The following is a 19,101-nucleotide window of genomic DNA, read 5'->3' as shown; positions in this document are numbered from 1 at the left end:
TACAAATCCTGTGTACACATGACGATGAATGAAAGCTTTGTGACAAACGGATACATTGTTCAGGTGAGCAAATTCTTATTTTCTCACAATTCTTTCAACTCATTTATCCGTGTAACAATATTTACAGATGATTTTAAATCAATTTGCATATACTCACAAGACGCAAAAATTTGTCTAGAGGCTCCAAAGAGTTGAAGTAATAATTATGCAATATATGCAAATCTGCTATTTGATAATTTATATTAAATCTGCAAATTTGATATAATAAATTTAAACTTGTATGCTGCAACATCGTCACAGGTACCAATGAGTAAAACGTCAAGTTAAAATCAATCAGAGACGTATACTATCATTATTATATATCAGAGACGTATACTATCATTATTATATATCAGAGACGTATACTATTATTATTATATATCAGAGACGTATACTATCATTATTATATATCAGAGACGTATACTATCATTATTATATATCAGAGACGTATACTATCATTATTATACATCAGAGACGTATACTATCATTATTATATATCAGAGACGTATACTATCATTATTATATATCAGAGACGTATAATATCAATATTATATATTAGAGACGTATACTATCATTATTATATATCAGAGACGTATACTATCATTATTATATATCAGAGACGTATTATATCATTATTATATATCAGAGACGTATACTATCATTATTATATATCAGAGACGTATACTATCATTATAATATATCAGAGACGTATACTATCATTATAATATATCAGAGACGTATACTATCATTATACATCTCTGTTTTAGTAATGCTTTACCAAACAGTAACTTGATTTTATGAGTTTGTTGCAGACGACAATATCATTGTGATAACATGAAAAATTGCTCAACAGCAGCAATTTGTCCTTTTATCACAATGAATTATACTCTAACAAATTAATTTCGTCATATTCGATTACAATCGTATTTGTGGTCTTCAACCTCTTTCAATTTGGGACAGGCTAACATGTGTCGTTTGGTAAAGAGATAAACCAGCCTTATACATACCCTGGATGGTTGTACTCCCCCTGCTGTAGTTGTGTTGATTATAAAGATGAACCCAAAGGCCTTGCTCAGGTACCTGGTCAAACTTTGGTCAACATTCTGGCCACCCTCAATCCCAGGGGTGTCTACAATGACCACACCTTTCTGAAACAATCAGAGAGTTATTGAATTTGATTTGGGTTCTAAGCCATTTTAGAGCATTTGTTGAGTTATATAATGGCGGTGATTGCACATAGCAATGCTTAAGGTATTACATAACCGGTACTGCACAACATTCTATCCAAGCCACTTTACCACATGAACGCACCTGTCCAGCGGTGTGAGACTTATAAATCCTGTCAAATTGACGTCATTAAACGCCGGGAAGAACATTTGCTGAGGCGGGTCTGAGAAAAGACCAGGAATTATATCACGGCTCTCTATCTACCCATTTATTGTTTTAACTTATTCGTTACAATTTACATAAGACGACTTTATATCAGGTAGCAATTTAGATGTGCCGTCTTATACAACCTTAGCCCTTGAAAACAAAGTCACAAATGCAGGTGATAATCTTTATAAGCAATTTCTCCTTGTCTCACTAGGTCTACAAATGGCATCTGCGGCAAGACTCATGCGTGCTTCTCATGGCAACAACGAGTTTAGACACTCTGCATCAGATGACATGGCAATTCAAAGAGGAAACATGCTAAAATCCCTTTCAAAAACGGTATATTTTGATAGTTGAAAGGGGAAACAATTGAGACAACATGAGACTATCGTCGGCCTCGATCGTAAAGGACGTATTCCAGTTTCTAACAAGCTTGAGGTACGTCATTCTCGATCGAGACCGACGCTATGCTTATCTTTATGAAAGCGGGTGAGATAGCTCATTCAGTTAAGGAATTTGCACCATCAGAGGACCCGGCATCGAGCTCCGGTCTGGTCATGGCTCATACTCTGGCCCTCTACATTCTGTGAGAACGCTCTACTGATCGAGCTATCTGGTCCGCTTACACATACATCTCTACCATGTTAACCCTTTACCAAACAATAACAACATTCTACGGGTTTGTTGCAAACGCTCTTTAAATGACTCAAATGAGCAATTTTTCTCCTTATCCAACACTGATTTCAAACCTACCAAAGCAATTTCTTCATATTATTTTACAATTCTAAATGTCGTCAGCAACTTCTTTCAATGTGGTACAGTTCAAAATGTTTTGGTTTGGCAAAGAGTTAATATGAACGCCTTATACAAAATGACGTCTAGTGACCATTAATATGAACGCCTTATACAAAATGACGTCTAGTGACCATTAATATGAACGCCTTATACAAAATGACGTCTAGTGACCATTTCGCCCTCCCAGATTGATACCCTGAGGATGACAGATACAGTGGACTCTCGATATGTCGTAGTCCAATAAGCCAGATAAACGACATCGAGATAAATGGACTTCGAATTAACTAGTTTCTTTCATGAACACTTCTTGTGAGTATAGCTTAATACAAGTTGAAAGTAATACTGAAAGCTCCAACAGAAGCTCCTCCTAGAAACATGCATGGGTTTGAAATTGAGAGACATTACCAGTTAGACATTTTAGAAGGGAATCAATATTTATTTCAAGATATCCGATGTTCGGGTTATCCGACCTCGACATAACGAGATTCCACAGTATCAAATCATCAAGGTTCTAATATGTTACACCTAAATCACGCATTCAAGGAAACAAGATGCGTTTGTCAAACCGCTATGTCCCCCTTACCTCTTTGGCCTTTGATTTGACCTTTAACCTTGAAGGATGACCTTACACATGACCAATCACCCCGCAAATGGTGTGGCTGTATGTGATACTTATGCATGCAAAACATGAAGTTGCTATTTGAAATTGCTCAAAAGTTAAGGTAAATGTTAAAGTTAGACGCAAATTTTGTCCTTGAAAGTTGACCTTGACCTGTCAACCCTTCAAAAATTTCGGCTCCATAAGCGAAATATCAAGTTGCTATCTGCAACAGCTCAAAAATGGCAAAGTTTCAAATCATCAAACACACCAGAAACAAACAGACAGGCAGAGTAAAAGAAACATGTCCCGCCTTTGGGTAAGGTGGACTTAAAAATGTCATGACATTTATTAGCAACTTCTACTACAGTCATCATGTTTTTAAATGCTGTACAAAAAGTCGTCTGCCTGTAATAACAAAAGGGTTAAGAGATGGGTAACGACTTACACTAAGCATTTGGAATGGCCAATAAACTTCCACTCTCTCATAGGGGTTTTCGTCATCATCATTGGCCTCCGTAACATGGTCTTTAAACTCCTGAATACCCTTCAAGGAATCTACACACAAACAATGCAGTAGTTTATCGTCGGGCTTGATCGAAAAGGACGTAACTGTAGCTTGTTAAAGATGCAGCTTTAACGTCCTTTTCAAACGAGACCGACGATATAAATAAGGGTATTGACCCTTCACTTCATCGTATTTTTTTTTAAACTTGTCCAAGTTGAAAGCATCTGCAAACGACAATCATGTACTAGTGTTATCACTGGACAGCGCGCTTGACTCGTTCTCTCAAACGACAATCATGTACTAGTGTTATCACTGGACAGCGCGCTTGACTTGTTCTCTCAAACGACAATCATGTACTAGTGTTATCACTGGACAGCGCGCTTGACTTGTTCTCTCAAACGACAATCATGTACTAGTGTTATCACTGGACAGCGCGCTTGACAAACGACAATCATGTACTAGTGTTATCACTGGACAGCGCGCTTGACAAACGACAATCATGTACTAGTGTTATTACTGGACAGCGTGCTTGACAAACGACAATCATGTACTAGTGTTATCACTGGACAAACGACAATCATGTACTAGTGTTATCACTGGACAAACGACAATCATGTACTAGTGTTAGCACTGGACAGCGCGCTTGACTTGTTCTCTCAAACGACAATCATGTACTAGTGTTATCACTGGACAGCGCGCTTGACTTGTTCTCTCAAACGACAATCATGTACTAGTGCTATTACTGGACAGCGCGCTTGACTTGTTCTCTCAAACGACAATCATGTACTAGTGTTATCACTGGACAGCGCGATTGACTTGTTCTCTCCTTGTCAATGAAGACTTGTCAGTATTAAAACAAGATTACCTCAGAACGGCGAAATATATGCCCTAAGGCATTTCGAAATAAATGCTTTAACATGATGAAAAGTGTTGAGTTCACACAGGGTTCCAGTACTTGTTATCTTCAATATGCATCCTATATTTATTTTAAGGATAATTTCTTTTAATTCATTTAAGTTTTTTTTAAGTAATCAGTGGAAGGCCAAAAATAAAAGTTCCACCATTAAGGATTGAACCGACTTTGTCTGGGTGACAAGCCATTATGCTAAACATTAATGGTATTTAATCATTTAAACGTTTACACATAAACTATGCCCATGACACTATGATGCATCATCCAATCCGCAAACAATTTGCTTCATGCACAATGACATATAATGGATCTCACGTTTGTAAGGTTAAAAACCATTGAATAGTGTATAAGATTTAGCGCTAACAAACTACGTGACTGACAAGAAAACTGGATGAGAGATGTCATTGCTATATCCAAATCCAGCGGAATGATTATCCAACAATGCTTTTTTATCTATCAAAATCAATTTCTTCATACTCTATTATAGTTTTATTGTCATCTACAACCTCCTCTAACACTGTCGTTTGTTAACGAATTAATCCTGTCTTGATGTGTAATAACCCTTTATCAAACGACACATGTTTGACTCTCCCAAATTGAAAGCGCTTGCAGACGACAGTTGAAAATCGTAGTAACATATGAAGAAATTGCTTTGGTAATGGAGACATCGTCGTGGGGAAACATTTGAGCACAATGATTTCTAAAGTCATCTGCAACACACCCGTAAAATCTTGTTTTTGTTTGTTAATGGGAAAACGTCGTGATATATTACCCAATCTTATTTTTTTCGGTGGGTGTGTTCTCACTTGTCCATCGTCCGTGGATTCAGGCTTGTAGAACGCGATGGCCTCCTTCACTCCATTATCGCTGACGCGTATTTCGCACACGGTGTTCGTACATTTCAGGGGATCTGTCGGGAACAGCTGACAACCCAGCAACAAGTTGATGAAGCTGCTTTTACCTGCACCAACTTCACCTACGTGATTAGATTTAGCATTTTATTAGTATGTCAAGGGAAGACATAAGGGGAGAAAAATGACCTTTTACACTCACGTGTTGTCCCTTAAATCCTATGCTGTTGGTGCCCATTAGAATCGTCCCACGGAGATGATTCTAATGAGTACCCACAACATAGGCTATTGATAAAAACTAAGAAAGGTAACTGTGCAAATACCCCTATATCTTTATCTGTCTATATGGATTAATTTTTTAGTTTAAACTCATTCAACGGAAGCTTAAACCTGATATGAATCACCCTCTTTGTATGATTCCTGGGCACTACACCAGTACTTGGACTGATCCGTTGATTAGTTCCGAAAATTGTTCACCCAGTTGCTAATAGGGCTCGATATCGGAACCCGTGGTACCATAGGCCTACGTCTACCACTGGACAACTCGCGCTCATTATTATTATTTCAAAATAATCCTTACATCACCAAATAAAGAAACATTAATGAATTGTAATTGAAGCGCCTACAATGACCTCTCATGTAACACTGTTTTCTTCTTTATCTGATGCTTTCATGTTATAAAATAGCAAACACTATGTTGGTCCAACGTCAAAACGACGTTGCAATTTCGGTTTGATGTCAGGTCGAAGTATAACAGACGTTATATGTCGGTTTGATGTCAGGTCGAAGTAGAACAGACGTTATATGTTGGCTTTGATGTCAGGTCGAAGTAGAACAGACGCTATATGTTGGTTTGTTGTCAGGTCGAAGTAGAACAGACGTTATATGTTGGTTTGATGTCAGGTCGAAAAAGAACAGACGTTATATGTTGATTTGATGTCAGATCGAAGTAGAACAGACGTTATATATTGGTTTGATGTCAGGTCGAAGTAGAACAGACGTTATATGTTGGTTTGATGTCAGGTCGAAGTAGAACAGACGTTATATGTTGGTTTGATGTCAGGTCGAAGTAGAACAGACGTTATATGTTGGCTTTGATGTCAGGTCGAAGTAGAACAGACGTTATATGTTGGTTTGATGTCAGGTCGAAGTAGAACAGACGTTATATGTTGGTTTGATGTCAGGTCGAAGTAGAACAGACGTTATATGTTGGCTTTGAATTTGCAACAGATGATTTGAAATCTGTTTTCTTTTAATCGTTTATAGTAAGTTATATTTGCTGTTTTACAAATCATCATACTAAGCCCTTGAAAACATTTGGACTAAATGAGATATTATTTTTTGTGATCTATTTCTCCTTTTAACACAAGGTTTACAATTTTTGCCTGATGCAAGAAACAAAATAGCGTCTGCAGGAACCGCAGAGTTATACAAAGAATTGTTATCTAAATATTTGAATGGGTTTTTGTGTGTATGCTTTTTCTAAATAGAGAGAATAGACAGATCTGGCCCTAAGGTTATATAACTTTGAGAATTTAAGTCAAAGCAAACTCAAGAGATGTAAAGTTTGGCATGTCGTGCCTCTACTCAACTAACTTTGTAATTGGGCAGTTAGAGTCCAAAACTATCGACCAAATTAAATATTGGAAACGTTGAATGCTACTCAATCGTTAGCAGGAATTCTTGAGTTTGCTTTAGCTTGAACATGCTCAAAGTTCTATTACGATGGACAAAAATCGTGTTACCTGCTACCACAATTGTGCATTCGCCAGTTTTCAAAGACTCCTTCCTCTCTTGAAATGATTTTATTATTGCTGTAAAAGAAGGAAGTAAATATCAAATACATATAACCCATTACTCACTTTATACTCGTGTTAACACATCTGTAGATAAAGACAAAAAGAACCATTGTGAAAAAGGAAGAATTTACTTGTGAAAGGAATTTATTCATTTGCCAAAAACGGCCACCGGAAAAACTTTGCGAAACCGAAATTTCGCAAACTTAAGTACCCTTTTTCTTAAAGATTTGCTACTTTGAGACATAGTATGCGATAAAAGTCTTATCGTTGATTAATAATTGGTTATTTTCACTCAAAAAACGCGTTTTCTTCACTATGAAATTTATAAGCAAAGTTGGGATTCCCATGGGATTTTTGCATTTTCCCATGGGATTTTCGATTTTCCCATGGGATTTTTTCTCCCATGGAATTTTATTTCTCCCATAATTTGCAAATGGGAGAAAAATCCCATGGGATTTTGAACATTTTAAAACACGTGTTTCATTTGCGTTTGCAAGTATTTTAACGTTATTTAAGGACTGTATATTGGTTTTATGCCAATTATATATAAAAATATTTAGTAATAAAAAAATCCCATTTTAAAATGGGAGAAAAAAAATCCCATGGGATTTTTTTCTTATTTTGAGAGATTTATTCATGAAACTTTCAGAAACATCATATTTTATGAAATGATGAACAACTACGATATTTTAATGCGTTTAGTCGTGTTTAAAAAAAAAAAAAAATCCCATGGGATTTTTAAATCCCATGGGATTTTTTCTCCCATGGGATTTTTTCTCCCATGGGATATTTTTCCAATGGGATTTTTCAGTTTCGTAAGCCGAATAAGTTTCTTAATGCGAAAAACAACAATAAAGGAAATAATAATTATAATTTTGAATAATAAATTGAATATAAATAACATGAATATTTTTTAAATGAGTTATCATTTCTTGTTCGAGCAGATGGTTGAGTCCAATTGGTGAGTATGCCAGCGTAGAACCAGTATAAATGCATCGCAGACAGACAACGCTGTCATACTGTACACACCGCTGAGTAACAATCTTTATTGCATTTCATTTTGCAACAGAAAATGAACTCCGTAGTATAATTGATCTTATATATGCCCTCTGCTTTTGAAAGCGTGCAACACATTAACATAACAATAAGTCCATGCCAAAAACTATGTGCAAATTCCATTCAAAGCTATATACACATTATAAAGGTCAGATGACCCGCGTCATGCGAAAATGGGTCTTATGTCATATGCGGCCGAAGTTGGTCCATCCTAGCTTGTCCAACCGCGCAGTCTGGTCAGGTACTACGCTGACTGATATATAAAGTCAAGCCATGATTCGTGGTCTCATATCCAAACTCGGTAGCTCCTGTGCGAAACTTTCACCGGAAACGACGGCACCGAGACGGGCGCTCGAACTTTGCGGATGCGCGTTATATGTTATATATAATAGCGCGATGTGTTTTTTCTTGCCTCAAATTAGTAAGGCCAATCAGCGTTTTATTGTGTTCTTTGCTTCTACTATTAACAAGAACTTCAACTGATACGAACATGAATTTTATTTTAATATGTTTATTTAATGCTCGGAAAAACTCATTGTATATTTAGACTACTACTTATAAAACAAAGTCGGGTTTTCAACATCTGTTTTCGGCATAAAAATTGTTATTCCAAACCAGATTTTACGCACTTTACTGTACAAAATACCGTTAGGGCCACCGTGGTTACTCATTAAAATCCAGAAGGCGAGAATGCGAGAACGCGAAAGTACGATGACGACAGTGCGACAATACGATGTCGACAATGCGTTCGTACGATTGCGAAAACGCGCTAGTACGATGACGACAATGCGACAGTGCGACAATACAATGGCGGCAGTGCGAAAGTACGGGGGCGACAATGCGATAGTCATATCGTTCTGTCGCCGTGGTATCATCGCAATGTCGCCATCGTTCTATCGCATTGTCGCCATCGTATTGTCGCACTGTCGCCATCGCATTTTCGAATTGCCGCCATCATACTATCGCGTTATCGCATTGGCACCATCGTACTATCGCACTGTCGGCTATCGCCATCGTATTGTCGCACTGTCGTCATCGTATTTTCGCACTGTCGTCATCGTATTATCGCACTATCGAACTGTAGTATTGTCGCCATCGTACTATCTCACTGTCGCCATCGTATTGTCGCACTGTCGTCATCGCACTGTCTGATTGTCGTCATCGTATTATCGCGTTCTCGCATTGTCGCCATCGTACTATCGCATTGTCGCCATCGTATTGTCACCCTGTCATCATCGTATTGTCACATTGTCGCCAACGTACTATCGCGTTCTCGCGTTCTCGCCCTCTGGATTTTAATGTGTAACCACGATGGCACTAACGGTATTCCGTAATACTGCTAAAGCACAATATGATTAGGTCACTCCCAATGCTCAAATCTATATGTCTATTTTAGTAACAACACATGTCTATGGAAGGATATTTAGGTAAAAGTTACATCATTCGTGGTGAATATTTACATTATAACTGATGCTTATTCTAATTTGCTTTATGACAATTCCAACATGCTTGTTGTCTATTCGTTTATACTTGATGATTGCTGCAACATTACATCATTCATGAATAATATTTACATTATGCGTGATTTTTATTCTAACATGCTTCATGACAGTTCCAACATGCTTGTTCTCTATCGGTTATACTTGATGATTGTTTCAACATGCTTGGTGACTATCCAATGTTTGTGTGTTCATTATTCCTGAAACCAGTCATAATCGGTTTTGCCACTAAGCGTCATTAACAACGGCAGTTAGCAACAGGCAGTAAGCAGAATGCAAGTTACTAAATTATGACATCAGGTGGCGCGCGTTTATTTTCCGTATGTTGAATAAATTACTTTTCGGAAAAAAAAGCGAAAACATCCGAATCATTTTGACTAGTAAACTGAATAAGCTGAATTAGCTCCCTTCGTAATATAATCTCCATTAAACTAAATACGTTCATTATTGCCATGAAGACCAGTAAGTTTACACAATGAATTGACTGCCGTGAATGTTTTTGATATTTGTAAGATGCAATTGGCACCCAAGAAATTATACATGTATTTTATTCAGAACATAACGGGGCTGATGTGTTGGAATTGTGGCCCTTCCCTAGTCCAAATAATTACAGTAGACGTAATCTACCGATGTGCATTGCATATCGACCTCATATTTATAAAGTAGCCCAAACCCCCATTGCCACAGACCTGTGCGTGAAACTTTCAGATTTCTCTAGTCTGTTTACCATGCTATAATTACAATTTCTATAAACACATATTTATCATTTTATGACTTTATAATGTCTGTGGTATACAGAGAAACCTGAAAGTTACAAGTACCGTAATAACTCTATGTTTTCGGACACTTAAAAATAATTAATTTTTATCTTGTCCGAAAACTTAGATACGAAAAATAGTCACAAAATACAGGTGTCCGAAAACTTAGAGTCGAAAATTGAAGTGTCCGAAAATAGCGTCAATTGTATCAATGACTACCGGTAATAGAACGCGCTTGTAAAATACCATGCCGTATAGTAAAAATTACAGTTATATATGTTTGCACTGCATTTTAAATAATTTTCAATGCTTAATTTATTTAACAGAAAGTTACAACAAGGTTGTACTTTGACCAACGAGTTCAGAAATGAGCATGTGATGTACCGAAACTCACTAGTATGAACCTGTAATTAAAGCAATAAAAAAGCAAACTATGAATACTTCGTTTGTTCATTTCCGATAGTTGTTGTCTAATACCTTCCATTGTTCGTAAAACATACAATAGGGTGCATCACACTTAGAAGCGTTTAGTATTTGTCAAAGTTATTTTACTGAGAAGGGGTCGTAACATTGCGGTAGATAATTGAACTGTTAATTGACACTACCCCTGGTAATTGTCATAACGCTTATGCTATCGGGCGAAACCATTGTTTAATACCGGTTTACAAGGTTATTTACCCAATAACGCAAATGTAATGGTCCGTTGCCCTCAGGCATGCACCTGCCATATTTGATGATGTTAATCTGGTTGTAAAACCCCATGATCGAAGTGTCATAAGATATCGAAAACAGGACCGAAATTTAGTAAAATAGGGCTGTAAAATATACTGTCCGAAAACTTAGAGACATTAATTATGGACGAAAACTCGTGTGTCCGAAAATTAAGAGTCACGGAAAATAATTATTTTTGCTAAAAACAGGGGTGTCCGAAAACTTAGAGTGTCCGAAAACATAGAGTAATTACGGTACTCGTGTCTAGTACTGTACAACTAGTGTACTCCTCGTTGAGAAAACAACTACTTCATCTACATGTATTAAAATATCATAAAACATAATTTTCAATCAAGTTGGTAAAAATCAATAAATAAATGTCATATAAACAGGTTTGTCATGAACGTTGACTTCGCTCTTGGTTACCAGAAAAATTCCCACGCACGGATTTCAACCGTCATTGTTTACAATCAATTAAGTGCATAAGTACTTGAATTTGTATAGTGTTTTTTAAAAGTGTCCAGCTACAGGTGGTTAGCGTGTGGCTATAATACTAGTTAGTGAAAACATATTTTGGAATGATAAGTAATCATATTATAACGAAAAATCAACTTTTCTTAAAAAAAATAAGTTAAATATATATTCAACAAGGTATCCAACTCGAAATCATCCGAAAACGGGATGCATCGTTTTAAACAGCCATTACTTCATCAATTTTGCAGCGATTTTCACGATCTTGGTCTTATTCAACGCAGAAATAAATTTCCTTTCTGGAAATGTATATGTCTTGCAATATTTTTACAAATACTGGGTCAACTTTTAAAAAATAACACGATACACAACTCGCGTGACCCAGCTGTGATCGATCAGACAGTATTCATGACTGAAATCTTCACGGAGAAATGGGCATTTTCCCTGCAAAGTTCACGAACCTCGATACCATAATTCAATAAAACGTATGAAAAAAACATTCTTACCGTGCTTGCCGTAGAATTATGCATCAAAACTAACTGTCCAGCGCATTTTCAAACCTTTGTTTACATACATTTCAACCAACTGACATTTTAAACACAAGAGTGATTTCATTGCTCCAATGCGGAGTTGTGTCTTTACAACTGGAGATTTCATTCATAAATACGGTCTGATCGATAACAACTGGGTCAAGCGAATTATGTATAGCTTTATTTCTTAAAATTTGACCCAGCATGTGTAGAAATATAACAATATATATACATTTCCTAAAAGGAAATTCATTTCTGCGTTGAATAAGACCGGGTCATGAAAATCGTTGCAAAATTAATTTAGTAATGGCTGCTAAAACGATGCACCCCGTTTTCGGATGATTTCGAGTTGGATACCTTGTTATATATAAAACGGTAGTGATTTTTTTTTTATAGAAAATTTGATTTTTCGTTTTAATATGATTATTTATCATTCAAAAAGATGTTTTCACTAATTATTATCATAGCCACACGCTAACCACCTGTGTGTCCAGCACGTGTGCCGGGAGAACAGGGCTTAATGTATTTTTTGTTAAGCTCTATAATATTTATATCCAATCTGTATGAAAAAATGTCGGTGAACATTATTCCGGTGTTAATTTTTGAAAATATTGAGGCATTCGTTAATTATGGATCTAAAACGGAACATTAATCCGCAAAAAAAAAACACCGGGCATATTGCATATTAGATCGGACACATGAAATTATTTCGAAAGAAAGCAATAAGAGTTTCAATTCTACATGAGTAAGTCTCGCTGTGCACGATTACGCTCTTACTGCTCGTATATATTTGACTCTTGGCAAATACCTAGTGTTTTATTTTGCTTAATCTAAATTGTGTCATGCATCTATATGTACTTAAAGCAGCATGACCAACAGCTCTTTCATATGTGAAAGAGATTGACACGAAATACCTACCCATCTATAATAAAGTTTATATGTGCACTTCAATATTATAGTTTTAAAGCATTTTATGTGGTGCAATATAAAAGTACTCTAGTAAATTAGAAATTATGTAATCGATTTCCTCTCAACATACATGCAAAGTTCCAGATAACTTTTTCAGCACAATCTTGGTTTACACTCTATAATAATCCAGCCTTAAAGTCTATTATTAATTCTTTTTTTTCAGGTAAATATAATTTTTGGCACATCCGCATTTAGGTTTATAGTCTAAGAAGAGCTAATGACAATTGCCGGGTTACAGCAGACTTTTTGCGATAAAAGGACCAGATAATGGAAAACATTCGGCTTTTCGACTGTTGTAAAGATGGTCTGTTATTCATAATAACGTTAAAGTGCTGTTGATTTCATAATTGTAATGAGGGCCTAGACGAGTGGGAACTCATTGATAAAATGTTTACATTATATGCATTGATATAGAGTTTTACGCATGATCACACATTTTGAATTCTTATTTTATTTTTCCAATGTGTAACCGTACGCACAGAATTTAAGTCTACTTTTTTACTAAATTTAATTCAATTTTTTACGACTTTAAGCGTCTTATCTGGAGCTCTGCATACATGCATTAGTAGCATATATTGAAATATATCCATAGACTTTCTTTGGTTATTGAAGGTAAATTACTGTACAAAAATTATGGTTAGTCATTAACCAAAAAAAAGTTAAGACTACAAACACGCGGTTAATTTCGGTTCAGTAGCAAATATCTTACAAAGGTGCGCAACTTCTCCTATAACATAAAATTTCCGTTATACGCCGTAAATTTCCGTAGTCCTCCGTAGCATTTCGGAATGACTGTCAATTGACATCATTGTATCATGCATGATAGTATGTTGCTTTGTGCTTGGGTGAAACTCACATCTTACCATCGCGTTAATTTATTAAACGCATTAATATTTGATTTCATTATGCACTGCGCCTATTGCACAAGTCTCTCTGCACAAACCAACATACACATATGCAGCATGCAATTAACGAACAAGAATGTTGCATCTGTACACATGCATGATACCATTAAGCAGAATGTAAATAGACATTGGACATCAGGCAAGATGTAAGTGTCATCAAGCATGAAAAGGTGTCTACATACTAATTGAAAGTACCATCAAGAATCATGACACAGTCACAAAGAAGGATGTAATTTTTACCTAAATACCCTTCCATATTTGTCGGCACTGTGTGTTTGCTTAATTTCACTGAAGAACGTCTACTGGTAAATCTTACAAAAAAAGTGATAAATAAGACTGAGTAGCAATTTTTTCGGCGTTGCTGTTTAACGTCAAATTTGGCCTTTCAACGAACTTCTTAAAAGCCCATTGAATTTTAATGAAGAAGTTTCCCGCTTGTAGGTCCGAATGAATTAAATCAAATTTTGCAATTGGCAATTTGATATAAATCCCCATAAAACATTGCACATAGCATTCTGAAATAAACAGGCCACATTGAACGCATTCACGATATCCAACAGCTCTCTTTGCAAAGACCTATCTAGTGTTTCTTGGCCGTGTAAGATCTATAATTAGAACATCGTCACCTAAACATCTACTAATAGAAGAGCATATTTTGGGGAAACAAATTCAATAAGAGTATAAAACGTCCACGACCAATAATGTGTAGTTTGTTAAAGATATCACGGCAGTAAAAACATAGCACTTTAAAGAGACCACAATCTGGTACATTTGGTCAATTGTTGCGTCCGTGGCGGACAATACATTTTTAAAAAGAAAGCGTACAAAAAAGCAAACACAAAGTTCTTCGTAAGCTTGTTTTAATCTTAAAAACACATAATCGACAGTCATTCCAGTCAAATACAATACTAACAGTCAGCACTCTAGAGATCAAAATTGCGGATATAAATATTTAATTCAGGGATATCGAGTGTATCAAGTTCGAATTCCGGAAAAAATAGCCGGTAGTCTGGGGCATTAGGTCCCTTACAGGGATAAAAGGTAAATCCCCGCCCGAGCCGTAGCTAATTGATTTATTGTAGTCTTTCTAGTTGCAATTTCTGGTGAGTACAATGCGGAATATTACGGATATTTGCAACATGTCGAAGATTTTCGGAAAGTAGCGAAGAGGTTTTCGTCAGTTAATATTCATGTCCGTGCCGGCCGCTAACTTATCAGAATCAATAAAAAAGAACCAGGAAAAATCGGTACCGATCGCAAATTTCCGGAATTCCAATAAAGCTTCAACATAATTTGTTCTCAAATGATCGCGTACTCGAACGAATCTGTCCCTACGCCTCCAACTCCCTTTAAATCTCATCGGACGTACATTGATCTCAAAATCTATCCTTGACGACTCAAATCATATTTCCTGCATAGTTTGGCCTATTGACGTCCCTGTAATTATAACAATGGTCTTTTGGATAAACACCGCTAAGTTGTTGCAATATAATAACCGTTTAAAATAGTTACCGGTTTTCATTTAATAAAATGATTAAGTCATATTCGAGATTTCAGCGATTGCCAATATTTTGCTTTTGTTTCTCATAAGCATATGGTGCTTGGTATCTGCTATTGACTCCTATGTTGATTGCAAATATTGCATAACCCTTACAGCGGCCGAGCGCAGATATCTGCATTTGGCCGCTAAAAAGAAAAATCTTTGCGCATTTATTTAATTCAAATCTCATTATCATAATCAAAATCATCATCATCGTCGTCGTCGTCACTACTACCACCACCACCATCATCATCATCATCATCATCATCATCTTCTTCTTCTTCTTCTTCTTCTTCCTCCTCCTCCTCCTCATCATCATCATTAACAACAACAGCAACACCAACTTAACATCATCATCAAACAACAATAAACATCGGTAGCATACAATGTGCTTCATCAACCATACATAATTATATGCGTTAAAACACCATAATAGAACAGCATGAATGAAGCTGTCTATTACTCTTTTATATTTCCTATACCAATATTTTTTTTCGTTAATTGAAGGACTAGTTGAAATCTTCTATAAAAGCCCTCCCACCCCCCCAAAATAAAAAAAATAAAACATAATAATAATAACCCTAGCAAACAACAATAAACATAGGTTAGTTAGTATACACTGTGCTTTAGCAACCATGCATAATGAATGTTTATGACTTCGGACCGTTGTGATCAAATTTAAAAAAAGCAAGATGGTATGTATGCGGCACACAACACATAGATAATTATAGTTTTATACCTTAAACGTAGTTCATCAAAATAAAGATAAGTTATTATCTATGTAATACTTAAATTAGGTTTATAACGTATGCATATTTGTCTAAAACTTGTGAAATGTGATTCGTAAGCCGACGACAACATTATCATTCGGACCCTTCTCCCCACCTAACAATCGAGATTAAACACCTGTGGAGATCCCGATCTTATCAATGAATAAACCGGTTCAATGATGTCAAGTCAAATAAAACATACTATTACTATCCAAATAAATATCTATCAAAAAATGTAAATTGATATACCTACTTAACTAAAACTAAACTTAAACGATTAGCAAGAAAAATATATAAAGAAGAAGCAGGCAAAGTAGACAAATTAATTGTAACATATGTTTTCTCAGTCTCTCACTGTTGAACAATATAAATAGTATTTATCGCCACCCCAAAAGGGATCTTTATCACACGTTTGGCTCAACTAATATATAATTGTGACAGGACAAACTGTCAACAAATACCTTGTTAATGTTTTATACATAACTCCAATCAAAGGTCAACTTCCAAGGAAACTGCGGCATGTTAAAACTGTTGATTATGACAAAATGTTGTTTAGTACAAATCAGTACAAAAGCGTCTGTTATGTGGCCTATACTAATCCAGTTAAATAAAACTTTAATCGCAGAAAAGTTTAGATTCTTTACACCTTTAAAGGGGCCTTTTCACAGATTTTGGCATTTGTTTTAAACTTATTTATTAAATGCTTTATATTGATAAATGTAAACATTGGATCATAAAAGCTCCAGTAAAAAATCAAGAAAGAAAAAAAAAAAGGAAATGTACATTGCCCGGAGCAGGGTTCGAACCAGTGACCCCTGGAGTCCTGGCAGAGTCCTGTAGTATAAACGCTTAAGCCTACAGAGCTATTCCGCCGAGTACACATTCTCGACGTATTTTATACCTTATAAAAGCAATCTTCGTAGTTTCACAAAATTTAACGACAAAAACAGAACTCTCCAAATTATTCAATCGTTTCGCGTTGCAACGCTTTATAATTTTTAGGTTTTAAAATCGTCAAAAGATGCATATAATGGCTATATTAGAGCATGGTTAATGTTCAGTATTACTGTTTCCTCACAAATATCATAACTAAAACGAAAACTGACGAATCTGAAACAACTTTTTTCAATTTTGTCAATTTACCAAAGCGTGAAAAGATCCCTTTAAGAAAACATATATAACAGTTCTTTCCTGTTTTAACAAGATGATACTTTTAAAAATAAATTATTAAGCATCGCTAGCAATATTAGAAAGAGAAGTAGAAGGAGAATTATTATCAATAGTAGCAGTAGCAGCAGCAGCAGCAGTAGCAGCAGCAGCAGTAGCAGAAGCAGAATCAGTAGCAGTAGCAGTAGCAGTAGCAGTAGCAGGAGCACTAGCAGTAGCAGTAGAAGTAGCAGTATCAGTAGCCGTATCAGTAGCAGTAACAGTAGCAGCAGCAACAGCAGCAGAAGCAGCAGCAGCAGCAGCAGCAGTAGCACTATCAGAAGCAACAGCAGCAGCGGCAGTGGCAGCGGCAGTGGCAGTGGCAGTGGCAGTAGCAGTGGCAGTAGCAGTGGCAGTGGCAGTAGCAGTGGCAGTAGCAGTAGCAGTAGCAGTAGCAGTAGCACTATCAGTAGCAGCAGCAGCAGCAGCACTGGCAGCGGCAGTGGCAGCGGCAGTGGCAGCGGCAGTGGCAGCGGCAGTGGCAGCGGCAGCGGCAGCAGTAGCAGTAGCAGTAAGAGTAGCCGAAGCAGTAGCAGTAGCGGCTTTTTGCTTTTTTTTGTTTTAGAAGTGTTTGTCGTATAAGAAGAACGCAAGGAAGACAAATTAATTGTAACATGTGTTATCTTAGTCTCCGTTGTAGTAGTATTTGTTGTATCTACACAGCCATTTTTCAGTCACCTGAGAGACATGTTTTTATAAGAGATTTAATTGTGGACCAATACATCGTGTATTAATATCAGTGTACCCACTGGGACACCACATGGGGCGAGGATTAACAGATAAACTAGGCCTTCAATTAATTATGCGCCTAGAGGCAAACAATACTATAACTTACTGATAATTTTAGGATTGGGATGTGTTTGTATCTTATTTGAAATTAGCTAGCTTAATTCAAAAACTAATTATAGCCTCAATATTATCACAAGAACATCATCACATATTCATTGTGCAATATATAATCATATCACCATCACAATATGCCAGAGCGTTAGTATTTATTGTGCATACATATCCTACAGCAACATTTACAAAACTTATTACAAACCAACCGCTCAAGCTTTAATTAAGATTGATTTCAATTTATATTATGACATACATTAAAGATCACTGTCAATTAATTAAAAATAGCTTGATGCTTCGTACTCAGCGATTTAAATAAAAGAAACGTTGCGTACACAATAATTGGGGTTAATAAAAAAAGTCTGCAATTAAAATAATCAAATTTAAATAATACTAGATTTAGTTTCAAATTGTCGCTCAAAAAATGTATCAGTTATATCAGTTACTAGGGAATCGATTTGTTTAATCTCCGCAATCCAATAATAATTATGGTGTTTGTATGACAAATTAATAGCTATTCGTCATTGAATGTATGATACTCATAAAAATATTGAAACAATAACCACAACAACAACAACATATGTGATTATGTATATATCTTCTTCAGATACTCTGTGTCATACTTTCAAAATTATCCTCATAAGATTCATAATAATAAAATAAACACTATTGCAATCTTAGTAAAAACCAACTTAGCCGTTGTGCTAATGATTTTATGTTCAGTATGCGTGTACATTTCAATATTATATAACAACAAATGTTCACAAATACCTATGTTTAATAAATATTAAAAACATGAGAACCAATGAAGGTATTTCATTTTAATAGACTAGTTTTACCGTGTGTGTACATTCATATAAAATCTTTTGAAAATCACACTTGAGATAATGTCTTTAGGTTTTGCTATTTCTAATCGATTTAAACACCATAAAACCAGCGTATTTTCTCTTACATTCTAAATTTTCTTAC

At 35.9% G+C, this 19,101-nt stretch overlaps 1 protein-coding gene across 1 annotated transcript in view; it reads right to left on the bottom strand.

Moving 5' to 3' along the window:
- LOC127872058 (uncharacterized) overlaps positions 1 to 19,101 on the bottom strand; it is a 59,597-nt gene that overhangs the window by 12,159 nt on the left and 28,337 nt on the right. Inside the window, exons 2-3 of the mRNA XM_052415393.1 lie at positions 5,034 to 5,150; positions 1,047 to 1,187 (exon numbers count right to left, since the gene is read on the bottom strand). Coding sequence (XP_052271353.1) covers positions 1,047 to 1,187; positions 5,034 to 5,150 — 258 coding nt within the window. The remainder of the gene's footprint in view (positions 1 to 1,046; positions 1,188 to 5,033; positions 5,151 to 19,101) is intronic.

Source organism: Dreissena polymorpha, chromosome 3, assembly GCF_020536995.1.
Source record: "Dreissena polymorpha isolate Duluth1 chromosome 3, UMN_Dpol_1.0, whole genome shotgun sequence".
NCBI lineage: Eukaryota > Metazoa > Mollusca > Bivalvia > Myida > Dreissenidae > Dreissena > Dreissena polymorpha.
Note: the sequence above shows the minus strand (reverse complement) of the source record. Positions and strands in the feature narration are given on the sequence as shown.